At 46.8% G+C, this 24546-nt stretch overlaps 2 protein-coding genes across 3 annotated transcripts in view; both read left to right on the top strand.

Annotated features, from left to right (window-relative positions):
- Positions 1-8520, top strand: part of DCAF7 (DDB1 and CUL4 associated factor 7) — a 35463-nt gene extending 26943 nt beyond the window's left edge. The window contains exons 7-8 of one of the 2 annotated variants that reach the window (XR_007720410.1): positions 3240-3477; positions 8457-8520. Coding sequence is in view for 1 of the 2 variants with exons in the window: in XM_050764974.1 (XP_050620931.1) it covers positions 3240-3412 (173 nt within the window). In the remaining variant the exon portion in view is untranslated. Of the gene's footprint in view, positions 1-3239 lie in introns of both variants that reach the window. The other variant, XM_050764974.1, reaches the window with a different exon arrangement.
- Positions 8521-15759: 7239 nt separating this feature from the next.
- On the top strand, positions 15760-23332 carry LOC126939554 (translational activator of cytochrome c oxidase 1). The gene is made up of 5 exons (XM_050764976.1): positions 15760-16294; positions 19498-19604; positions 21286-21413; positions 22254-22431; positions 22769-23332. Exons 1-5 carry the CDS (start codon positions 16015-16017, stop codon positions 22967-22969), a joined length of 894 nt encoding a protein of 297 aa, XP_050620933.1. The 5' UTR covers positions 15760-16014; the 3' UTR covers positions 22970-23332.
- The last annotated feature ends 1214 nt before the right edge of the window (positions 23333-24546 follow it).

Raw genomic sequence — 24546 nt, 5'->3', positions numbered from 1 at the left:
ATCGGAGGGCCTCACAGAACTTTGCCTGGTTGTGGTGTGTGACTTGTGGTTTTCATTTCACTGTTTCCCAGACCAAAGCAAGCATCCCTTACTGGCCAGGTGCAGTGGCTCACGCCTGTAATCCCAGCACTTTGGGAGGCTGAGGCAGGTGGATCACCTGAGGTCGGGAGTTCGTGACCAGCCTGACAAACGTGGTGAAACGCTGTCTCTACTAAAAATACAAAAAAAATTAGGCATAGTGACACACAGCTGTAGTTCAAGCTACTTGGTACTGAGGCAGGAGAATCACTTGAACCCAGGAGGTGGAGGTTGCAGTGACCAGAGATTATGCTACTGCCCTCCAGCTGGGGCAATAGAGCGAGACTCTGCCTCCAAAAAAAAGAAAAAAAAGAGTACCCCTTAAAAATATGTTGGGCCAGGCACAGTGTCTCAGGCCTGTAATTGCAGCACTTTGGGAGGCTAAGGTGGGAGGATTCCTTGAGACCAAGAGTTCGAGACCAGCCTGGACAGTATAGTGAAACCTCATCTCTACAAAAAGTTAAAAAAAACTATCTGGGTGTAGTGGTGAATTGCTATAGTCCTAGCTACTTAGAGGCTGAGGTGAGAGGATCCCTTGAGCCCAGGAGTTTGAGGTTACAGTGAGCTATGATTGTGCCACTGCGCTCCAACCTGGGCAACCAAGGAAGACTCTGCCTCTAAAATAAATTTTAAAAAAAGAAAAGAAAGGCCGGGTGCAGTGGCTCACGCCTGTAATACCAGCACTTTGGGAGGCCGAGGCAGGTGGATCATGAGGTCAGGAGATCAAGACCATCCTGACCAACGTGGTGAAGCCCCATCTCTACTAAAAATACAAAAATTAGCCGGGCATGGTGGTGCGTGCCTGTAGTCCCGGCTACTTGGGAGGCTGAGGCAGGAGAATCGCTTGAACCCAGGAGGTGGAGGTTGCAGTGAGCTGAGATCGTGCCATTACCCTCTATCCTGGTGACAGAGTGAGACTCCATCTCAGAAAAAAAAGAAAAGAAAAATATGCTGTTTGTCAATGCACTTTTATTGTAGAAATACTGCGAATCTGATATTAAAAATGAAAACAGTACAGAGGCATATTTAGAGCAAGGTGAAGGTCATCTTTTCTCCTTGCTATATCATTTCTGCCTCCATCCCACTCTGCATAGATGACCTCTGTCAACAGGTAATGTATCTCCTTCCAGACCCTTTTGGTATACATTTGGGGGTGTACATCCACGCCCTCAAATACAACTATATACCTCTTCCTTTTGCACTGAGAGGATTCTGTCCTAGCCCTGTGGTGGTTTACTGCTTAACTTTTTTAGTGTGTTTTTTTTCTTCTCCTCACTAATCAGTAGCCTTATAATGGACAAGATTCGTTATGGAGTCCAAGAAGCAATGTACTGTGGTACATTGTACTGTGTTTTTCTGCCATTTGAGCATTATTTGGAAAGCATGAAGCTTTTCCTGATTTTGGCCCTCTGCTCATGCCTGTATGTCTCCTTGAAGAGCAGTTGGGGGCCTGCTGCTGCCTTCTGTACCTCAGATTGTGGTTTGTCTTCTTCATTATTGCCTTTTTTTTTTTTTTTTTCCAGCGGTGTGGATAGGGAGGGATAGAAGAAGCAGAAAAGAAAGGTGTCATCCATTATTCATGGAAAGTAGGACTGGCCCCATAGAAGCCCCATTTTCTGCTCCTGGCTTCTCCCTTTGTCCGGCTCGCTGTTTTGTGTGTTGCACCTGCCTTGAGCCCCTTCAACCGAAGGAACTGTTGCTCAAGTGTGCTCAGTTGAGCATGGAGGAAAAGGGGCTTAGTGCTTTAGAGGTGCAATTCCCTGACCTCTTGGCATTGATTATCCCTGGGAGAGGGATCTTGCACCTGGCCCAGATTATGCGGCCTTGGCAGGAGACTGGTATTGCCCACAATTGACCTATTAGGGTTTAGTTTATTCAGATTTTCTGTGTATGTGAGACCAGCTTTCATCAGAATGTATGGCAGAGTCAGGGTACACTGCAGCTCTGAAGGCCATTGCCTTTTTTTTTTCTTTTTTAAAAATTAACTTACTATTTTGATTATAAAAGTAATATAGGCCGGGTGCAGTGGTTCATGCCTGTAATCCCAGCATTTTGGGAGGCCGAGGCAGGAGAATCGCTTGAACCTGGGAGGCGTTGGTTACAGTGAGCTGAGATCGCACCATTATGCTCAAGCCTGGGTGACAGAACAAGACTCCATTTAAAAAAAAAAAAAAGTTATATAAGCACATTACGGATCACTTAGGAACTAGAGAAAAGTAAACGTAACTCCTAACCTTGTCATCTTAGTATTGCCATCATTCTCATTTTAATATATTTCCTTCTAGTCATTTTTCATGTGCTTTTATATATTTAAGGTGATTACCATCTTTCTGGTGTTTCCCATAGCTATTTTCTTGGATTTTTTTTTTTTTTTTTTTTTTTTTTTGAGATGAAGTCTCACTCTGTTGCCTAGGCTGGAGTGCAATGGCACCATCTTGGCTCACTGCAACCTCTGCCTCCTGAGTTCAAGCGATTCTCCTGCCTCAGCCACCCGAGTAGCTGGGATTACAGGTGTGCACCACCACATCTGGCTAATTTGTAATTTTTTTTTAGTAAAGATAGGGTTTCACCATGTTGGCCAGGCTGGTCTTGAACTCCTGATCTCAAGTGATCCGCCTGCCTCGGCCTTCCAAAGTGCTGGGATTACAGGTGTGAGCCACCATGCCTGGCCAGGAAAGAATTTTTTAACAGCACATACCAACACTACTTTGTCAGTCTTCTTCTATATAACAACTCACTGAAGCATAAATGCCCATCAAACAGGGAAGAAACGCTCTCATTATATTGAATGATCAGGAAGGATCTTTATAACCACTCAAGTATTTTAAGTGGCTACAAATGACATGTTTGGTATCCCCTTGTCCACTCCTGATACCTGACCCAGATGAGAAGGACTCATTCGTGCAGTGGATAGAGCCTGGGGACATCTGGGAGATGGAGTCAGGGCCTAGATTTGAGTTCTGGCTCTGCCACTCACTTGGCTGAATAGCGCCTTAACATTTCTGAATCTCAGTTTCCTCATCGATAAAATGGGGGCTTAACATAGAACCGCCGTCACGGGGATGCGTGCTTTGTAAACTGTGAATTGCTCCTGAAATGCAGGGATCATCATCCCTATTGCCTCACTTGTGACCCTGCTTGCTGGCTTTCTTTGTCCCTAGCGGATGACCACCAGGCTCTCATCTGGGACATCCAGCAAATGCCCCGAGCCATCGAGGACCCTATCCTGGCCTACACAGCTGAAGGAGAGATCAACAATGTGCAGTGGGCATCAACTCAGCCCGACTGGATCGCCATCTGCTACAACAACTGCCTGGAGATACTCAGAGTGTAGTGTTGGTGGCGCTGTGCCCACGAGGCAGGGGCTTTTGTGTTTCCTGCCTCTGCCCCACCCCCAAAGTAAGAAGAAACATGTTTCCAGTGGCCAGTATGTCTTTCATTGCTTTGCACCCACTGTTACCAGAAGCTGCTCTAGGAGTTCCTGGCCAGTCACCCCATCGCCCTCTGTGGCAGACTCAGTGCTGTGTGGCGCCTCCTCAGCCCAGGGCTGAGTTTTAAGATTTTCTCTCCTTTCCTCTTCTTCTTTGGTTCCTCAATTAAAAATGTGTGTATATTTGTTTGTCAGGCATTGTGTTGAGGAGCAGTTCACACACTGGCTGTGTCTATTCCTCTGCCCAGGTGTCTCTGTCTGTTTGCTGCCCAAGGCAGCAGCCCACGTCTCGTCCATGTCCATGTTCGTTTAGCACTTACGTGGGAACAAATACCAATTTGTCTTTTCTCCTAGTATCAGTGTGTTTAACAAATTTTAACTTTGTATATTTGTTACCTATCAGGCTAATTTTTTTATGAGAAGAATTTTAATCTCCTGGCTCATTTCTTTGTCCTATAGTCCTCCCTCTTTGCACCTTCTTCTCTTCCCTCAGTGCCTGGAGCTGGTACTGGGCCCCTGGCCCCATGAGCAGTTTGCCTTCTTGAGTCACTGCCTGAGTAGTACACACCTGACCGGGAGTCCAAACCACCTTGGTGCTCTGAAGTCCACTGACTCATCACACCTTTCTTAGCCTGGCTCCTCTCAAGGGCATTCTGAGCTTCTAAACAGACATAGGAAGCCTGTGTTTACCCTGAAGCACCACTGTCTAGCCCCATTGGTTCCCACTGGGAGCATGGTAGAGCTGAGAGACAGGCTCTCAGGGTACCTGACTTGAGGGGAATTGTTTCAGGAAGCTAACTTCAAGCATATTTCCAGTACATTCTTTCAGAGTCTGTTTTTCCCTCCAAATATAAGCCCCAGGCCATTACACTTAGTGTCTTTTCAATGATAGGCAAGAATGATATCTGAGTTGAACTTCGGTGCTTCTGTTGGTTGAGTTTACTGTGCCTGGTAGTATATTGGGCACTCTTTGGATTGAGTGCTCTGAGGTGAGAGAGTCTTCCTCAGAGGCATCCTGCCTGTGCTTCCAACCCTGAACAAGACCTCACATAAGAGATGGACTGATCAACTGTGGCAACCCCGGGCTGTCAGGTGGATAGATAGCTAAAAAGCATTATACTGTGGGTAATGAAAAGGGAGGAAAAAAAAAAAAGAAGGAAAAGGAATTATAGACCCCCAGGGTTAGCCAGTTAAGAGCTCTCCCCACACCTGCCAATCCCTCTCTCCCCCAGTTAGGTTCTGAGCAGTATTGGACTTGTAGCCTGCGGTTGTCTTTTGACTTGCAGGCCGCAGGTGTCTTTCCGTTACGTGAGTGAGTTCCATGGAGGAGCAAGTGTGTGATTCCACTGTTAGATGAACCCTTGGGGCAGGCAGTTTGGGACGTGCTAGGGGGTGGGGTGGGGGGGAAGAAGTTGGCTGGTTCCTTGTGCTCTGCTCCAACCTGGAGGTTTTTAAGTCCCTCTGAATTGCTCATCTGAGATTAGTAGAGTAGGGGGCCTGAAGGAGATGATTTTGTCCTCTTTGGCTCTCACCTGCTTGAGAAGCAAAACAGTGAACTTTGTTCTTCTGGGCCCTTAAGCTTTTTTGGTTAAGTCTTCCTTTTCAGAAGTAGATGTCATTGTATGCCAAAAGTCTAGCTGTTTGCTTTACCATACAGGGACCTGTCCCAAGAAAAAGGCTCTTTTTTAGCCAGGGTATTTCCCCTTCTACCCTTTTACTTTGTTGTTCTGATTTTAGGACTCTGGCTGGCCATGTGCTTGCAGTTGCCTCTCCTGCATTTGCCACTGGATTTGCACTGCATCATTTGGAGATATAAAGCGAGCAGTTCTTGGTCAGAACCCTCCTCTGCTTTTCGTTGTGTTTGAAATGGTTACTGGGTCCTTCTCTCAAGGGTAGCAAGGCCAAGCTGATGGCTGCTTGTTTAGGAGGCCATCAGTTCCTTCTTGTGGAGAAGGGTCTGAAATGGAAGTCAGTGGTAGAAGGGGCTGGTCTGCCAGGCAGGGCTTACATCCACTGAGTTCTGAGATTCCTTTCCTGATCTGCACCTAAGCTTGGTCTGTATGGTGGAATTTGTCAGCTGGAACTCAGAAACAACAACTTGAAAAAAATAATAATAATTAGAATATATTTGCGTAAGATAGATATTTACTCTGGAAACCAACAACTTTTGAGATTTCCCTTGCCCTGTGGACGCCCAGCCCCTGTCATCCTTCCTTAGGTCCTGCAGTGCAGTCTTCCCCTGAATCCCACCGGGGACCCAGGGGAGACTCCACCCCCCTAAGCAAACGCACACATACTCACAGTTGGTGAGTTGCTGGTCTTTGAATCCCAGCTCTCTTACCCTCCCTTTACTTCACCAGCCCGACAACCCATGACTTAGGAGGGGATTTCTCCTGTCTCAGGATTTAGAAAGCCTCCAAGCCAGCCATGCTCCAGAAAGCACAGATCTGTTGTAGTTGCAAAAACAACTCTCTGTAATTTGTTGAGGTTCTCAAATTGACAGCCAGCGAGACTGGGTGGGAGGCCCTGGATCTGTTCTCGCTGACTGCAGGAGGAGCAGCCGCTAGGACTTTACCAGGAAGCCCACGTGGAGGCTCCGCCAGGCTGTGGCCCAGCTGGTGATGGCCCTTTTGCTCTTGGCAGCCTGAGGCACAGCTGCCTGTATTGTCCTCATCTGTTCTGACGGAAGGATGGAGGTGCTGAATAAATTAGGCCTCCGGCCTCTACCACCAGAGAGCCTTCTCCAGAATGGGTCCAGGTCATTCAAGGACCTGAAGTTTTTATGCTCAGGAGCATTGGAATCCTCTTCTTCTAGGGAGGAATTAGCCTGCAAGGTTAGGACTTGAAGAGGGAAGATATCTAATAACTGGGCGAGGCTGGGCACGGTGGCTCACAACTGTAATCCCAGCACTTTGGGAGGCTGAGGCAGGCAGATCACGTGGTCAGGAGATCAAGACCATCCTGGCTAACACGGTGAAACCCCGTCTCTACTAAAAATACAAAAACAATTAGCCAAGGGTGGTGGCGGGCGCCTGTAGTCCCAGCTACTTGGGAGGCTGAGACAGGAGAATGGCATGAACCCAGGAGGCGGAGCTCGCAGTGAGCCGAGATCGTGCCACTACACTCCAGCCTGGGCAACAGAGCAAGACTGCGTCTCAAAAAAATAAAATAAAAATAACTGGGCAAAAATTTCTTATAAATCCAGGATTGGCTATCAGAGAACTGGCTAAGATTCAAGAAGAAATAAAAAATTCAGACTCCTACAAGGTTTTGATGACAACTAGGGCCGAAATTTTAGGAGGAGATGTAGGATGCAGGAGAAAATAAAAATGTTTTCTTTAAATCAGAGGAGGAAATAGTAGAGGTCAGTGAAGGTCTGGGGTAGGAAAACATTCAGACTGTCCATTGTATGACTGGAGTGAGACTGCCCTTAGCCTGGGTCAGCCTTCCTGGGCCATAAATTGGGCATCTGTGATGCTAGGTACCTATGGGAACAAGATGACAGCTCAGAGCAGCCATGGGTGATGCTTGGTGGTAAAAAACCTACAGGCGTTGGGGGTCCCATGATTGTTCCAGACCATGGCTCTTCTTGGTTGTGGGTTTGTTACAGAGCAGGAGAATCAGAGGTTATAACAGTTATGCAGACTTTCCCTTCCTTTTTCTCTTTTCTCTTCCCCTTGCCTTTCCACTGTTTCTTCCTGCTGCCACCTGGGCCTTGAATTCCTGGGCCATGAAGACATGTAGGAGCTGCAGGGTTTATCACATGTGGGAGGGCAGCCCAGTACTGTCCCTCTACCTTCCCCACTTTGAGAATATGGCAACCTCTTCCATTCCTGGCTTGGGGTAGGGGAGACCATTGAAGTAGAAGCCTCAAAGTAGACTTTTCCCTTTACTGTGTGTACTCCAGGACGAAGAAGGAAGGTCATTCTTGATACTTAGATTGGTTTTCCCAGGGAAGAGGGCGGAGCAGAGTAAAGTCACTGTGAACCTTGGGCCAGGTCCTGGCTGGGCCAGCTCCTGAGAGCATCTCGTGTTGCAGAGCCTTGCCCACGTCACCCACCTGCACCCTCTCCCCCTCCCACGGTATCACTGCTGCTAATGGTCAAAGTCAAATGTGTGGCCACATGGGATGGGCCAGGTCCTCTCAGGCTACTTTCTGGATGTCATTTTTAAAATATGGGAACATGCAGGTGCCTTCCCAAAGAGGCTTGGACTGGTATTATATCCAACCAGAAACAAATAAGCTAAAGAAAGTTTAAACTCAAGAAGAAATATGTTGACAGTATGTAACAGCTGGAAAGTTTATAGGCACCCACCTTTGGAAGAAGTGATTATGAACTTGTGATATCTACTATTTAAAAGAAATGTTCTCACCTTGGGTTGATTATGGTGTACCATGTGTTATGAAAATTGTTGAGCTGAAGCTTTGAATCGCTTTAGTTGAGTCTGACTCACTTGCTTTGGTTCCTGTGTATTTTATTACCCCTCTTGTCAGTGACTTTCCTTCCCCACCCCACCCAGAGTGAATTTGTAGCATGATTGTGTAAACCTCTGTGTAGAAAATGGAGATTTCTTGCTCTGAAATGTTAAGCTCTAACTGATCCATTTCTGTGCCCTTTAGCCTAGTATGTCTGAACTTCCATTCTTGTTATATATTTAAACTTTCCCTCTATATTATAGGTTTTGTGGCATCCATGGTCAGGTGGAGAGGAAGCTGCCCCTTGCAGAACTGTACTGTAATATTTTTCTTTTATAAATATTTTCACAGGACTGATTGTACACAGGGCTTGTAATAAAATTTTAACACTGTGCTGTGAAACAACTATGGGGAATCTCCATTGAAGGCTACTTCAAGGGCACCTGAAAGTGGAGTGTTATAGCTATGACTTTCTATTTCTTGTTTCCTAAGTAAATTAAACCTAATTTTCACCCTTTCATTCTGTTTCAGCCTCCTGTATAAGAAGTACCGTATTTTCTGCCCATCATACTTTGTAATAAAACTTGAACATGTATAGATTGACTGAATTGCTTTTTGTGACGAATTCAGTTCTTCCCATTTTGTCACTTTGGTCATGTTCCATAGACAGTGGCAGTGCCCCAGCCCGAGCCGGGCAGTCTACTCATCACCTTTTATATCCTGTTTGGTCATTCACTTGTTATTCAGTGGAGCACCTCTCTGCCAGGGGACATGGGCCTCAAGTTGGTTGCAGTCTACCAGAGGAGACATCGACATAAATACCTGTGGCTGGGCACAGTGGCCTGTGATTCCAGCTGAGGCATGGGGCAGGCTGAGGTGGGAGCATCACTTGAGGCCAGGAGTTCAAGACCAGCCTTTGCAACATAGCAAGACCCTGTCTCAATCAATCAGTAATTTTTATTTAAAAAAAATTTTTTTTAGCCAGACTGAGATCTAAGACAAATTTTTTTTTTTGGCATTTATTTATTTATTTATTTGAGATGGAGTCTCACTCTGTCACCCAGGCTGGAGTGCAGTGGCACAATCTCGGCTCACTGCAACCTCCACCTCCCTGTTCAAGCTATTCTCCTGCCTCAGCCTCCTGAGTAGCTGAGATTACAGGCACGCACCACCACACCCAACTAATTTTTGTATTTTTAGTAGAGACAGGGTTTCACTGTGTTGGTCAGGTTGGTCTCAAACTCCTGACCTCGTGATCTGCCTGTCTCAGCCTCCCAAAGTGCTGGGATTACAGGCATGAGCCACTGCGCCTGACATTTATTTTAATAGTTTTGGGGGAACAAGTGGTTTTTGGTGATGTGGATAATAAGTTTTTTTAATGGTGATTTCTGAGATTTTGGTGTACCCATCACCCGAGCTGTGTACACTGTACCCAATTGGTAGTCTTTTATCCCTACCCCCCCCCGCCCAAATTAATTTTTAAAAGACAAGAACAAAACAAAAAAATCCAAATTCTTGCATTGTTGTGCAATAATGGATGTGTTTAGGCATCACCCCTCAGGAGGAGGCGATCACCTCTGCCTGGGAGGGAGCCGCATGGGGTCAGTGAAAACAACTCAAGATGGATGCCTAAGCTGCGTTTGGAAGGCTGAGCAGGAGTTCTCTGGGAGTAGGGAATGTCCTTAAGGCAGAGGGAACACCCATGTGCAAATCTGTAGAGGCAAGAAAGTATGGTCATATTTAGAGAATTGCAGGTTGAGGTGGGGTGAATAGTGGGAAATGTAGCTAGAGAGGTATACAGGAGCCAAGGCAGGGAAAGTCTCATGCTTTGCAGAAATTTTAGACATTACACTCCTGTATGATCCTGGAAAATATACACAGAGAGGAGTCATCAGAATTGCATTTTAGAAGGAGAGGCAATGAAAAAGTGCCTCTGCCTTCTTATAATAGGGTGAGAGAAAATCAAACCCTGAACTAAGGCAAACTAAGGTGGCAGCGGCAGCAGCAGCTGCGGCAAGGATGGAGAGGACAGGGCACAAGTGAAGAGGGATGCAGTCATCAGCATTCAGTAATGTATTGGCTGTGAAGGAGGACAGAGAAATAACTCCCAGATCTTTTGGGTTTGGATAGGTTCTGATGGCTGACTGGGAATGTCCAAGTCCCTGCTAATTGCCCAAACCTATGCCCCACATAGTAGGGTGGGGAAGGAGTTCCTATCCCACCGCTAGTCAAATGCAGCATGTTCTGGATGAAATACTACCCCCATTTATTTTTATTTTTATTCTTTTGTTCATGTTGGGCCACTGTGAAGGAAGAGAAGAAAGGCAAACTGATTGGTTCAGTGAACCAGTATTCGATAAGTACCTTCCATTGTGTCAGCTAACATGGAGCTGGTGGCAGTGGATCTGTGAAGGGAAATATTTGCTCTTGAGAATTTAATTTTTTTTTTTTTTCAGACAGAGTTTTGCTCTTGTTGCCCAGGCTGGAGTGCAATGGCGCAATCTTGGCTTATCGCAACCTCTGCCTCCCGGGTTCAAAGGATTCTCTTGTCTCAGCCTCCCGAGTAGCTGGGACTACAGGCATGTGCCACCATGCCCGGCTAATTTTGTATTTTTAGTAGAGATGGGGTTTCATCATGTTGGTCAGTCTGGTCTCAAACTCCTGACCTCAGACGATCCACCCACTTTGGCCTCCCAAAGTGCTGGGATTACAGGCGTGTAATCCGAGCCCGGCCGAGAATTTAAATTTTATGAGTACCTACTGGTCCTGTTGGAACTGTGCTGCTATATGGTCTGACAGTGTGTATTTTGTGAGAAATACATGAGACCTGCTCTCTGGTTTTTAAGGAGAAAACAGAGTAATACTATTTATACGCTAGGCTAAGCTGCAGCAACAAACCCCCAAATCTCAGAAACTGAGCACTACAGAAGCTTATTTTTTGCTTACACAAAGTCCTCTAGGCCGGATGCAGTGGCTCAACTCTCTAATCCCAGCACTTTGGGAGGCTAATGGGGCAGATAGCTTGAGGTGAGGAGTTCGAGACCAGCCTTGCCAACATGGTGAAACCCTGTCTCTACTAAAACTACAAAAATTAGCCAGGCATGGTGGTGCATGCCTGTTGTCCTAGCTACTTGGGAAGCTGAGGCAGGAGAATAGCTTGAACCTGGGAGGTGGAGGCTGCGGTGAGCCAAGACCGCACCACTGCACTTCAGCCTGGGCGACAGAGCAACACTCCATCTCAAAAAAAAATGTCCTCTGGAGGTTGATCAGCCTTCTTCCAAGTTGCAGCTACGTCATCTAAACATGTGACCTGGCCCGGTGCAGTGGCTCACGCCTATAATCCCAGCACTTTGGGAGGCCAAGGCAGGCGGATCACGACATCACAAGACCAGCCTGACAAACATGGTGAAATCCCGTCTCTACTAAAAATACAAAAATTAGCCAGGCATGGTGGCACGCACCTGTGATTCCAGCTACTCAGGAGGCTGAGACAGGAGAACCACTTGAACCCAGGAGGCGGAGCTTGCAGTGAGCCAAGATCGCGTTACTGCACTCCAGCCTGGGCAACAGAGCGAGACTCCATCTCAAAAAAATAAAAATAAGCGTGTGACCTCCAGGTTGCTTATGGGGGGTGGGAAAAAGTACATTTTTCAGGATGGACCTGGAAGTGGCTTACTTCTGCTCCTATCTGCCAACTGCAAGGAAGGTCGAGTCAAGAAATGTAGTCTTCCTGTGTACCCTGGCATAGGAAGTGAAGTAGTGGAAATTATATCTCAGCCATACCAGCAAATCGGCTAAGTATCTGGACTAATAGCTAATGTAATCTCATTCATTGAGAGCTGTTAGTACTGGACAACACATGGTCAAACCTAATGGAATGATACTTTTAGCCAGTCTTTAGCTTCCAAGGCTCGTTAATTAAGTGATTTCAATGATCCTGACAACCAGGCCTCTAGAGATGGTTCAGTCAACTATGAATTTATCTTGAAAGGTGGCTATTAACTCAGACTGAGAGAGTTAAAATCTTCCCTGCCATTCATCACAGATACACAGACAGATAAAACCAGCTGCACAGTTAACAGGATATAGTACCTCTACCAAGCATGCACTGCAACTGTCTTTTTTTTTTTTTTTTTTTTTTGGCAACATAAAGTGTCAGAACAACTCCCTGAGTGACTACTTTTTTAAAAAAAAATTCACCAAGAAACTTTGTTCTCCAAAATCATAGGCTGACGAAGTTTGCTGTTTGCAATTGTATGTGTGAGAATTAAGGCTTGCAGTCTTGCTTGGAGGAGCTGAGTCACTTTGACATAGAGAAGCAGCCTTGATTTCCAGGCCAGGTATTGCGCTTCAGAGCAGGGGTTTCTGAACACGACATTCCACATTTATCTTGACTTTGTACTTTCCAGGGAAACTGATCCCCTGAGTCCACTTTGTAGTCCAGCTGATTTTGATCCCCCTTTCACACAGGTCTGTGTTTCTTTGTGCCTAACTCTAATTTTTCACCTAACCTCCACCCTTCCCCATAATCCTATAATCATCTTTTTCTTTGGTGAGACACTTCACCATTCCTCTGGTGTGCAGTCTCCCTTGTTGCAGTGAGCTGATAAGCCTAACTCAGTGGGACTATAGGTTTCCCCTGCTGGTCTCAGGCTGACTGGACTAGGGCAGTCTCAAACCTTGTTTTAGCCTCTACACTTATTTGTGATTACAAATTCCATTAATTTGATTTTTGCTTCTCAAAGTAAATATAATTATATATATATATTTTTTTATTTTTTATTTATTTATTTATTTTTTGAGATGGAGGCTCGCTCTGTCGCCCAGGCTGGACTGCAGTGGTGCGATCTCGGCTCACTGCAACCTGTACCTCCTGGGTTCAAGCGATTCTCCTGCCTCAGCCAGTCCTGAGTAGCTGGGAATACAGGCACGTGCCACCACACCTGGATAATTTTTTGTATTATTAGTAGAGACGGGGTTTCACCATGTTAGCCAAGATGGTCTCGATCTCCTGACCTCATTATCTGCCCACCTCGGCCTCCCAAAGTGCTGGGATTACAGGCGTGAGACACCACGCCAGGCCTGAATAAACTATTTTAAAATTAAAGTAATACTATATATGAATGGCTGATAAGCACATGAAAAGATGCTTACCATTAGTAGTCATTCAGGAAATACAATCAAAACCACAATGAGATAACACTTCTCACTCACAAGGATGGTGATAGCTGTAGTCAAAAAGAATAACAAATTTAGCCAGTGGCTCGCACCCTGTAATCTCATCTACTTGGGAGACTGAGATGGCAGGATCGCTTGAGCCCAGGAGTTCTGTGCTGCAGTCAGCTATGACCGCTCCACTGGACTCCAGCCTGGGTAACAAAGCAGAAAAAAAAAATTAATGATATGGAGAAATTAAACCCTCATCTATTGCTGGTGGGAATGTAAAATGATACAACCATTTTAGAAGACAGTCTGACAATCCCACAAAAGGTTAAACATAGTTATGATATGACCCAGCAATTCCACTCCTAGGTGTATAAATAAAAGAAGTGAAAACAGGCCGGGCGCAGTGGCTCATGCCTGTAATCCCAGCACTTTGGGAGGCCGAGGCAGGTGGATCACGAGGTCAGGAGATCGAGACCATCCTGGCTAACATGGTGAAACTCTGTTTCTACTAAAAAAATACAAAAAAATTAGCCGGGGGTGGTGGCAGGCCCTTGTAGTCCCAGCTACTCCGGAGTCTAAGGCAGGAGAATGGCGTGAACTAGGGAGGTGGAGCTTGCAGTGAGCCGAGATTGTGCCACTGCACTCCGGCGTGGGTGGCAGAGCAAGACTCCGTCTCAAAAAAAAAAACAAACAAAAAAAGAAGTGAAAACATATGTCCACACAGCAATATGTATATGAATGTTCACAGCCTCATTATTCATCATAGAAGGTGAAAACAACCCATATGTCCTTGCCTGATGAATGGATAAATAAAACGTGGTATATCCATACAATGGAATATTATTTGGCAATAGAAATGAAATACTGATACATGCTACAACATGCAAGAATCCTGAAAACATCATGCTAAGTGAAAGAAGCCAGTTACAAAAGGCCACATAGTGTGTGGGCCCATTCATATTAAATGTTCAGAAGAGGCAAACCCACAGAGACAGAAGTAAATTGGTGATTGCCCAGGGCTGCAGGAATTGGGGGGAAAGAGGGAGTGATTGCTAATGGCTACAGGACTTCTTTGGGGGATGATGAAAATGTAAACTCAATTGTGCACAGCTCTGAATATTCTATAACCCATTGTACACTTTGAATTGGTGATTTGTATATGTGAAATATATCAAAGCTGTTTATTTTTTAAAAAATGAGAATTGTGTTGGGCATAGAAAGTACAGTCCTACTCTCAAAGAATTTAGTATTATGGTAGAAACAGATATAAACATTTTGATATTTTTTTAAAAGGTAAGTGCTAAGGTACAAGCGTGTATGAAGGGCTATGTGCACCCGCCACACCTGGCTAATTTTTGTATTTTTAGTAGAGACGGGGTTTCACCATGTTAACCAGGCTGGTCTCAAACTCCTGACCTCAAGTGATCTGCTGGTCTCGACCTCCCAAAGTGCTAGGATTACAGGCGTGAGCCACCATCCCATGAAGGTTCTTATATAATAAAAAATGTAAAGTCTATGCTTTTGTGCTTTGCATCCGTTATCCTATTTAGTTCTCACAAGGCCATTCTAGAGGTAAGGAAACAAACAGGAAAGTAAAGGTACTTGCCCAAGGATACACTAGAAAGTGGAACAACCAGGGTTTGAAGCCACCCAGCCTAAACGCAGAGGGCACAAGCTTGAACTTCACACTGTCCTGCTTCTTTTTTTTTTTTTTTTTTTTTTTGAGATGGAGTCTCGCTCTGTCGCACAGGCTGGAGTGTAGTGGCGGGATCTCGGCTCACTGCAACCTCCTCCTCCCGGGTTCAAACGATTCTCCTGCCTCAGCCTCCTGAGTAGTTGGGATTACAGGCACGCGCCACCACGACCGGCTACTTTTTTTTGTATTTTTAGTAGGGACGGGGTTTCACCATGTTGGTCAGGCTGGTGTCGCACTCCTGACCTAGTGATCCGCGTGCCTCAGCCTCGCAAAGTGCTGGGATTACAGGCGTGAACCACCGCGCCCGGCTGTCCTGCTTCTCTACCGGATACGTCATGCCCTTTGGAGTTCATCTCACCAGCACGGAAGTCACTACAAAGCTTTTCAGCAGCTGCCGCTTTGTTTCTCTCCGTCTTCTAATGGATTCGGTTTTCTCTTTCGAGACAGCAGAGAGAAAATGAAAAGGGGAGTTTAGCTCCAAAAGGCTTGTCTGATCATTCTCCTTCTCCTAAAGGCCTGTGACTCATCTGAGTCTGTCCCAAACCATCTCTTGCATTTAGGGGCTTAAGTGCACTGTGGCTATTTACATAAAACTTTATTACTTTAAAGCTCTAAGGGCTCATTTTGTGTTTTCAACCTTCCTATGTTGATAAAGCAAATATTAGATCCTTATTTGTAAATAGGCAGGACGTTCAGAGAGATTAAACGTTTGGGCAATTCACTTTTCTAGCAGCGGTTTCTTTGCCAGTAAAATGAGGCAACAACAAAATATTTATCATTCTGGACTTTCTCAGATTTAGGCAGAAATTTGGAAGCAAAGTCAGTTTCATAACTCAGATGTGTCTCCACTAGACTATTATGAGAAACAAAGTCCGGCGCTCTCTAGGCAACCGGGAGGGCTTGAGCACTAACTAGGTCGGCTCAAGGGCGAGAGAGGAGCGAGTACTGTGCAGCCGCGGAACGGACTTTGCGGGCAGTGGGGACTTGTTTTTGGAGCGAACCCGGTAAAGGAAGTGTGCTACGCCATCAAGGGCCCCCAGTCCCGGCTGCCGCGGGGACGGTGCAGGGTCATTAGCTGTTGGGCCGCCCCGGGCGGGCCCAAGCCTTTGGGTCTCAGGTGACCAGCACAGGCAGCCGCGGAGTCCGGATCTGCTTGTTCCGGCGGTGGAAGAGACGGGCCGGCGCTGGCCGCTGCTGCTAGCAGCTTGAACCCCAGGGTCGGGACCGATGGCGGCTTGGGCTGCTGCCAGCCTAAGCAGGGCCGCTGCCCGATGCTTGCTGGCACGAGGCCCTGGGGTCGGGGCAGCTTCTCCGCGTGACCCCCGGCCCTCTCACTCCGAGCCCCGGGGCTGCGGTGCCGCACCGGGCAGGACGCTGCACCTCACAGCGGCTGTCCCCGCCGGGCACAACAAGTGGTCCAAAGTCAGGCACATCAAGGGTCCGAAGGACGTCGAAAGGAGTCGCATCTTCTCCAAACTCTGTTTGAACATCCGCCTGGCAGTGAAAGGTGAGACCCTGTCACCCACCACTAGCTGCCGCTGCCCTCTCAGTGCCCACAGCCTCGCTTGCCACTCGGAGTTGGGCCCACCTAGATCTCCGGCCCTTCACTTTGTTTTCCTTTCCCAGTACCCACCATTGCCCGCCTCATAAATCCTCAAAACACCTACCTACGTTTGAAGTCCTCACTCATCTTTCCAGACGCTAAGCATCTGGCCAGTTTGTCAGAGAGGGAGCTGCTCTTGAGAAGATAAGCCGGTAAGGTAGAAGTTACTTCATCCTGGTCTAGCTAGGTACTTAATAGAAACAAGTCCTAAGAGTCAGGGCAGATGTGTGACTCTCCTGAAGAGACAAATCAACTCCTCTGACGTCGCCTCAAGTACCTTATTTGTTGTGGCAGGGGCACTGAGTAAAGCTATCATTTAAGTGCTTAGGCCTTAGTTTGCTTCATTAATGTTTCCCCAAGACACATTTCCTTGGAAGGTAGATTTGCAACCATGTCTTTTCTCCCTTAGGTCGCCACACTGAAAAGGCTTTTTTTCTATTTAGGGCCAGAGATTTGTAGGAGTAAAGGAAAAGTCCTGTAGAAAGCATGGACTTTGGACTGGGCGCAGTGGCTCAGTCTGTAATTGCAGGCCAGGGGCAGGCAGATTACTTGAGGTCAGGAGTTCAAGACCAGCCTGGCCAACATGGCGAAACCCCGTCTTTACTAAAAATACAAAAAAAAAAAAAAAAAAAAAAAAATTAGCTGGGTGTGGTGGTGCACACCTGTAATGCCAGCTACTCAGGAGGCTGAAGCAGGAGAATCGCTTGAACCCAGGAGTTGGAGGCTACAGTAAGCGAGATTGCTCCACTACACTCCATCCAGCCTGGGTGACAGAGCAAGACTCCATCTCAAAAAAAAAAAGAGAGAAACTATGGACTTTGGAGTCAGGAAGACCTGGTTTCTGTCACTGACTAACTTATGACCTTGAACAAGTGGCTTAACTTTGTTGAGTTTCTGTGAAACAAGGGTAATACCCACCTTGAGGTAGTTTATGGTTTATGGCACATAATAGGCATTCAGTTAATGTTCATTTACCCCCTCAACTCATGCGTGGTATTTGTTTGCTTCCTTTTCTTCAAAATTCTTGACATTAAGTTCAAGCAACATTTATTTATTTATTTATTTATTTATTTATTTATTTATTGAGACAGAGTCTCACTCTGTCACCCAGGGTAGAGTGCAGTGGGGTGATCTCAGCCCACTGCAACCTCCACCTCCCAGGCTCAAGTGATTCTCCTGCCTCAGCCTCCAGAGTAGCTGGGACTACAGGTGTGCACCACTACGCCTGGCTAAATTTTTTTGTATTTTTAGTAGAGACCGGGTTTCACCATGTTGACCAGGCTGGTCTCAAACTCTTGACCTCAAATGATCCGCCCGCCTCAGCCTCCCAAAGTGCTGGGATTGCAGGCGTAAGCCACTGCACCCTGCCCAAGTTCAACCAACTTAATTGTGTTTATTTTGTACCAGGCATGCCACTAGTACTACAAAGATGATGAAATATAGCCCCTACCCTCAGATTACAATGTCATGTGAACATTTCAATAATTATGCACAAAGTGCAGGGCGCGGTGGCTCACACCTGTAATCCCAACACTTTGGGAGGCTGAGGTGGGCGGATCACGAGGTCAGGAGATTGAGACCATCCTGGCTAACACAGTGAAACCCTATCTCTACTAAAAAAATACAAAAAAAAAATTAGCTGGGCTTGGTGGCGGGCGCCTGTAGTCCCAGCTACTCAGGAGACTGAGGCAGGAGAATGGCGTGAACCCAGGAGGCGGAGGTTGCAGTGAGCCGAGATTGCGCCACTGCAGATTGCCCACTCCAGCCTGGGCAACAGAGCAAGACTCTGTCTCAAAAATAGTAATAAAATAAAATTATTTTTATTATGCACAAAGTAGTAGAGTAAGCAGTAATGAGTCCAGGAAGTGTTGTTACCATCTATGTCCCTTCTTCATCTGACACAAAGTGGAGATTGCTAAAACATAGCAGAATGAAAACCATCCCTAAAGACAATGAATTAGAAGGTTCTGGCCAGGCACAGTACTTCATGCCTGTAATCCCAGCACTTTGGAAGGCCAAGGCGAGTGGATCACTTGAGGCAGGAGTTCAAGACCAACCTGGCCAACGTGGTGAAACCTCATCTCTACTAAAAATACAAAAATTAGCTGGGTGTGGTGGCAGGCACCTGTAATCCCAGCTACTTAGGAGGCTGAGGCAGGAGAATCCCTTGAACCCGGGAGGGGGAGGTTGCAGTGAGCCAAGATGAGCCAAGATCATGCCACTGCACTCCAGCATGGATGACAGAGTGAGACTCTGTCTTAAAAAAAAAAAAAAAAACAAACAAAACAAGAAAAGAAAAAGGTCTTTTCTGGCCAGACGTGGTAGCCCACGCCTGTAATCCTAGCACTTTGGGAGGCCGAGTCAGGCAGATCACTTGAGCTCAGGAGTTTGAGACCAGCCTGGGCAACACGGTGAAAACCTGAATCTACAAAAAATATTTTAAAAAATTACCTGGGTGTGGTGGTGCACGCTGGTGGTCCCAGCTACTTGGGAGGCTGAGGCAGGAGGATCGCTTGAACCCCAGAGGCTGAGGCTACATTGAGCCAAAATCATGCCACTGCACTGTAGTCTGGGTGATTAAAGTGAGACTTTGTCTCAAAAAAAAAAAAGTACTTTTCCAAAATACTTCTCCGGGCTGGGCGCAGTGGCTCACGCTTGTAATCCCAGCACTTTGGGAGGCCAAGGTGGGTGGATCACCTGAGGTCAGGAGTTCGAGACCAGCCTGACCCAACATGGCAAAACCGGGTCTCTACTAAAAATAGAAAAATTAGCTGGGTATGGTGGCGTGCATCTGTAATCCCAGCTACTCGGGAGGCTGAGGCAGGAGAATCACTTGAACCCAGGAGGTGGATGTTGCAGTGAGCCAAGATCGTACCACTGCACTCCAGCCAGGCAACAGAGTGAGACGCCATCTCAAAAAGCAAACAAAAAACCCCAAAATACTTCTCCATATCCCACTCAAACACTAGTTAAGGTATTCTAAGGTAACTGAGAGCTAAATGGGGATTTGCCACTCCGTTGGCTTGGTGGGGCTGGAAATCCCTTTTTTTCTCCCATGTTGTAATGAGATGTCTTTGCTCACTCTTTGTTTTTTCTTTAAATCTCAGAAGGAGGCCCCAACCCTGAGCACAACAGCAACCTGGCCAATATTTTAGAGGTGTGTCGCAGCAAACATATGCCCAAGTCAACGATTGAGGCAGCGCTGAAAATGGAGGTGCGTACTGTTTGACATGCTTTTTATTGATCACAGCCCCTACAGGGCTCATGTCTAGATAGCCACCAAACACACCTTAAATTATCAGAGAGGGCCAAGTGCAGTGGCTCACGACTGTAATCCCAGCACTTTGGGAGGCTAAGGTGGGTGGATCACTTGAGGCCAGGAGTTTGGAGACCAGCCTGGCCAACACGGTGAAACTCTATCTCTACTAAAAATACAAAAATTAGCTGGGCATGGTAGCACATGCTTATAATCCCAGCTACTTGGGAGGCTGAGGTGGAGGATTGCTTGAACCCAAGAGGCACCGCTTGCGGTGAACCGAGATCGCGTCACTGCACTCCAGCCTGGGCAACAAAGCGAGACTCTGTCTCAAAAAAAAAAAAAAAATTTTTCAGAGAGAAGGGTAGCAATGTAGTTGACGCCCTCAGCCTAGAGGCTTCTGGGAGCTCACTGTCCTTGGTCATTTGTTCTAGGGGCACAACTGGGAGTAGGATGCATAGGCAGCATGCAGGGCCATACAGCCCGGGACTGCTCAGCCAAGTTGTAGGGAGATGAGGTATTATAGAAAGAAGGGGCAGTGTGGGAGAAAGCCCTTATGTTAGGTTGAGGAAGGTTTTGTTTCTCAGATGTTTATACCCTAAAGGAGAAAAGCCAGTAGAAAGAGAGAGGGTGGGGGTGATAGAGATGGTGGGAGGGGCAGGTATATAGAGTCCACATGAGGGTACACCTTTCTCTGGGGCAGGTAGGGAGGCTCTGAGGAAGTAATAGTTATCTTAATAGATCATAGTTATTGAGTGCTTCCTGCAGGCTAAGCATGGATAAAAACTGTGTGTGTGTTATCTCATCGAATCCTGAAAACCACCGTAAGTAGAAATTGAGGCACAGAAAAGTTAGGTGACTTGACTCAGGTCACATAGAAAATGACAGACTTGAAACCAGATAGTCAGACTTTAGAGCCTGTGCTCTAACCATTATGCTTACTGCCTTCACGTAGGCCGTGGTGCAGAGAAGGAGGTGGAGACAGCAACTATTTTCCCCACCTAGTGGCCCTTTTTTCCTTTGTGAAAGAGGAAGGGAGAAGTTATGAGTTAAGAATTCCTGGAAAGTTGCAGGACAGGGTGCTTGGAGTGGGGAATATTGAATACATGGACAAGGGATGAGTAGGGGCATGGAAGGTCCAGAAGAGATTAGTCCCTAGAGCTCTGGATTAATTGTTTGATTTTTGAGACCATGCTGTTTTCAGCAGCTCTTATGACAAGGCCTAGGTGTGTGATTTTTCACAGCAGTACTCAGCAGCCCAGGGTAGGAGCCTTGAGACTTGACCGGTGGGTTTCTTACAGGATGGGAGTGTAAGAGGATGAGTCTGAGTGGGAGTGGGTGGGGACTAGATGTGGCATTTGGTTAGGGACGGTAGGAAGCAAAGCTGAGGAAGGGCTGATGGATTGTTCAGGGACCAGAGAAACACTCCTTCCAAGTTAGGGGTAGTACTTCCCGTTACTTCAAAAGTTGGTTCTAGGGTTTCCTCTCAGAGGGTGGGGACAAAAATAAAGATTGAGAGCTCAGGCTCCAGCCTAGAGAGCCCATCCCATGAAGTTAGTTTTGCAATACTTGTGGTTCTGGGCTGACATGTGGGAGGGAACTGGGAAACAGGAAAATGTGCTTGTGTTGTTTATTGCAGAAAACCAAGGACACGTATTTGCTGTATGCGTGTCGGGGCCCTGGTGGCTCTTCTCTGCTCATCGAGGCATTATCTCACAGTGGCCACAAGTGTCAATCAGACATGAGACATATCCTGAATAAGAATGGGTAAGTGTGTGTCTGTGGGGAGTGGTAGGGGACAGAGCCTTTATGTTCCAATTCTCTGCAAGGCAAGTACTGTTGATCTCTGCTAGTGTTTCAAGGTTTTGTTTTTTGTTTTTTGAGATGGAGTCTCACTCTTGTCACCCAGGCTAGAGTGCAATGGCATGATCTCGACTCACTGCAACCTCCACCTTCTGAGTTCAAGTGATTCTGCTGCGTCAGCCTCCTGAGTAGCTGGGATTACAGACACCCACAGCCACGCCCAGCTAATTTTTGTATTTTTAGTAGAGATGACAGGGTTTCACCATGTTGGCCAGGCTGGTCTCAAACTCCTGACCTCAGGTGATCCACTTGCTTCAGCCTCCCAAAGTGCTGGAAGCCACCATACCTGGCCATGTTTCAGGTTTTAAGCACACTTCCTCCTTAGCAGAATCCAGTGAGTTAATTGACTTTCCCTTAATGTTGTCTGTACTAGCAGAATCCCAAAGACTTGTTCATTGGTGTAGAAAGGGGATCTTTGTCCTATTATCCCCATCTGTAGCCATATAATGCCCAAATCTTAAAATGCTCCACTAGGACTGGCATCTTAATGGCACAGGAAATGATGAGCAAAGTCTGCTTCCTCCAGACTGCAATCAGGGCAGAAAATTGAGTGTGGGAACATTCTTGGGCTGTTCCCTTATCCAGCAGCAGCTGCATTTTCTCCTTGAGGAAGCGATCTGCTCCATGTCTGTGTGTACTCCATAGACTGGGTGAGAAAGAGACAGTGATACAGAATGATGAGCTTTATGGAGGCTGAGTGTCTAGAGGCATCCACTCATGCCAGCCTGTTTCCTTCCCTGTCAGAGGAGTGATGGCTGAAGGAGCTCGTCACTCTTTTGACAAAAAGGGGGTGATCGTGGTTGGAGTGGAGGACAGAGAGAAGAAGGCTGTGAATCTAGAGCGTGCCCTGGAGCTGGCAATTGAAGCAGGAGCTGAGGATGTCAAGGAAACTGAAGACGAAGAAGAAAGGAACGTTTTTAAAGTAAGCATGAAAACATGGGTGTTTGGTGGGCTGCCAAGAGGACCACGATAGATGCCTTACACATGCTTCTTGGTTTCTTCCTTCCTGTGCCCCAGGGTACGGATGAGACAAAGAGTTCACATATCGTACAAACATTTATTGAGTGAATACTGAATAGGTCCGACTCTCGTGATGACTATGAAAAAGAGTCAAAACATTGAAAACTATGTCCCTGCCAGTGAAGATCTCAAACCCAGCGATCCATTCCAGTACTAACATTCAGGACTTTGCAAGGTCCTGTGTTGCTTTGTCTCATTACCTCCTGGCTCCTCACCTCCTGATTTTCCTTTATCCCTAGTTTATTTGTGATGCCTCTTCACTGCACCAAGTGAGGAAGAAACTGGACTCCCTGGGCCTGTGTTCTGTGTCCTGTGCACTAGAGTTCATCCCCAACTCAAAGGTGCAGCTGGCCGAGCCCGACCTGGAACAGGCTGCTCATCTCATCCAGGCTCTCGGCAACCACGAGGATGTGATTCACGTCTATGACAACATTGAATAACCAGGCTATATGTGCTCCTGGGTTCCTTCCTAGAAATGTGGCAGCCCATTCCAGCACACAGGCTTCTGCAGCAATCTCTGAGAGTAAAGCCGGTGGGAGGCTCAGCAGACCAGGAGGCCCAAAGCCAGGACTTGTGACCTTGAAGCCAAAGGAATCTCACTTGTAGGGCCTCCTTGTCAGCTCTGCTACTGTCTCAGAGCCACCTGGATGAGTGTCCCGACACCCTCTTTGATGCAGGGCAGGACCCCCCAGCTGGTCAGACTCTGATGTTGGGTAGCTGGCCTCTGTGGGAATTGTAAGTGCCCTGAGGCACTATGTACTAGAAACTGCTGTTAATAATAACAGTGATTATTGGTTGCTGCATTGCTGTTGTATGGCTCTTGAGTCTTCCTGAGTTTGTGTCCAGCTGTTGGGATCCTCTGGACTAACTTTCAAGTCCCTAGGCTTAGCTCTACTACTACAGTCCCAGGATTATTTTTTTGATTGGCCATAGAAATGTAGTTGTATCCAGGCACTCCATGGTCTAATGCTGGTCTTACGACCTAAACCTGTCATTCATTCATGCAACTAATATTTCTGGAACACTAGCTATGCACCAAGAATTGTACTTATCTAGAACATAAGCTATTCAACTGGTATCCTGTGTTAGATCCTGCTCTGGAAGGTAGGACCCAACACAGGCCTGCTCTTTATTGGAGCTGCCCCAGGGCAGTGTGAGCTGCTGTGCAATCATCTGTTGCTCTCTTTGTGTGACTTCTGTGCCCTTCTTTCACCAAACAGCTTAAGGTTCTAGCCCAGTTGGAAAGCGAGTGCCAGTGATAAGGGACTTGGCAGTGGCTCACACCTATAATCCCATCTACTCCAGAGGCTGAGGTGGGAGGATCACTTGAGCTCAGCAGTTTGAGGCTACAGTGAGCTATGATTGCACCACTGCATTCCAGCCTGGGTGACAGAGTGAGAACTCTTGTCTTTTTTTTTGAGGCAGAGTCTCACGCTTGCCCTGGCTGAGAGCAGTGGCACAATCTCGGCTCATTGCAGCCTTGACCTCCTGGACTCAAGTAATCCTTCCACCTCAGCCTCCCAAGTAGCTAGAACTACAGGTGCACGCCACCATGCCCAGCTAATTTATTTATATTTTTGTAGAGATGGGGTTTCACTATATTGTCCAGGTTGGTGTCGAGCTCCTGAGCTCAAGCGATCTGCACACTTGGCCTCCCAAAGTGCTGGGACAGGCATGAGCCGCCGTGCCTGGCTGAGTCTGTCTCTGCTTTTTTTTTCTGAGACAGAGTCTGGCTGTGTCGCCCAGGCTGGAGTGCAGTAGCGTGATCTTGGCTACTGCAACCTCCACCTCCCGGGTTCAAGCGATTCTCCTGCTTCAGCCTCCCAAGTAGCTGGGATTACAAGCAGGCACCACCATGCCCGGCTAATTTTTTTGTTGGGGGGAGGGGAGAAAATTAAACCTTATTTATTTTTAAAACCAAACCACTAGGAAAATATATCACAGCCTGGAAACAGCAAATGATAGGCTGTATTATCATTTCAAGTAATAAGTTGGTGAAAATACAATGAGGTTGCTA

This window comes from Macaca thibetana, chromosome 16 (assembly GCF_024542745.1).
Source record: "Macaca thibetana thibetana isolate TM-01 chromosome 16, ASM2454274v1, whole genome shotgun sequence".
Classification (NCBI taxonomy): domain Eukaryota; kingdom Metazoa; phylum Chordata; class Mammalia; order Primates; family Cercopithecidae; genus Macaca; species Macaca thibetana.
The sequence above is the reverse complement of the archived record's forward strand: the minus strand, read 5'-3'. Positions and strand labels throughout refer to the sequence as shown.

Coding starts and splice junctions, on each gene's coding strand:
- LOC126939554 (XM_050764976.1), top strand. CDS start 16,015: ATGGCGGCTTGGGCTGCTGCCAGCCTAAGCAGGGCCGCTGCCCGATGC. Junction 16,295..19,497: donor CATCCGCCTGGCAGTGAAAG/GTGAGACCCTGT, acceptor TTTAAATCTCAG/AAGGAGGCCCCAACCCTGAG. Junction 21,414..22,253: donor CATATCCTGAATAAGAATGG/GTAAGTGTGTGT, acceptor CTTCCCTGTCAG/AGGAGTGATGGCTGAAGGAG.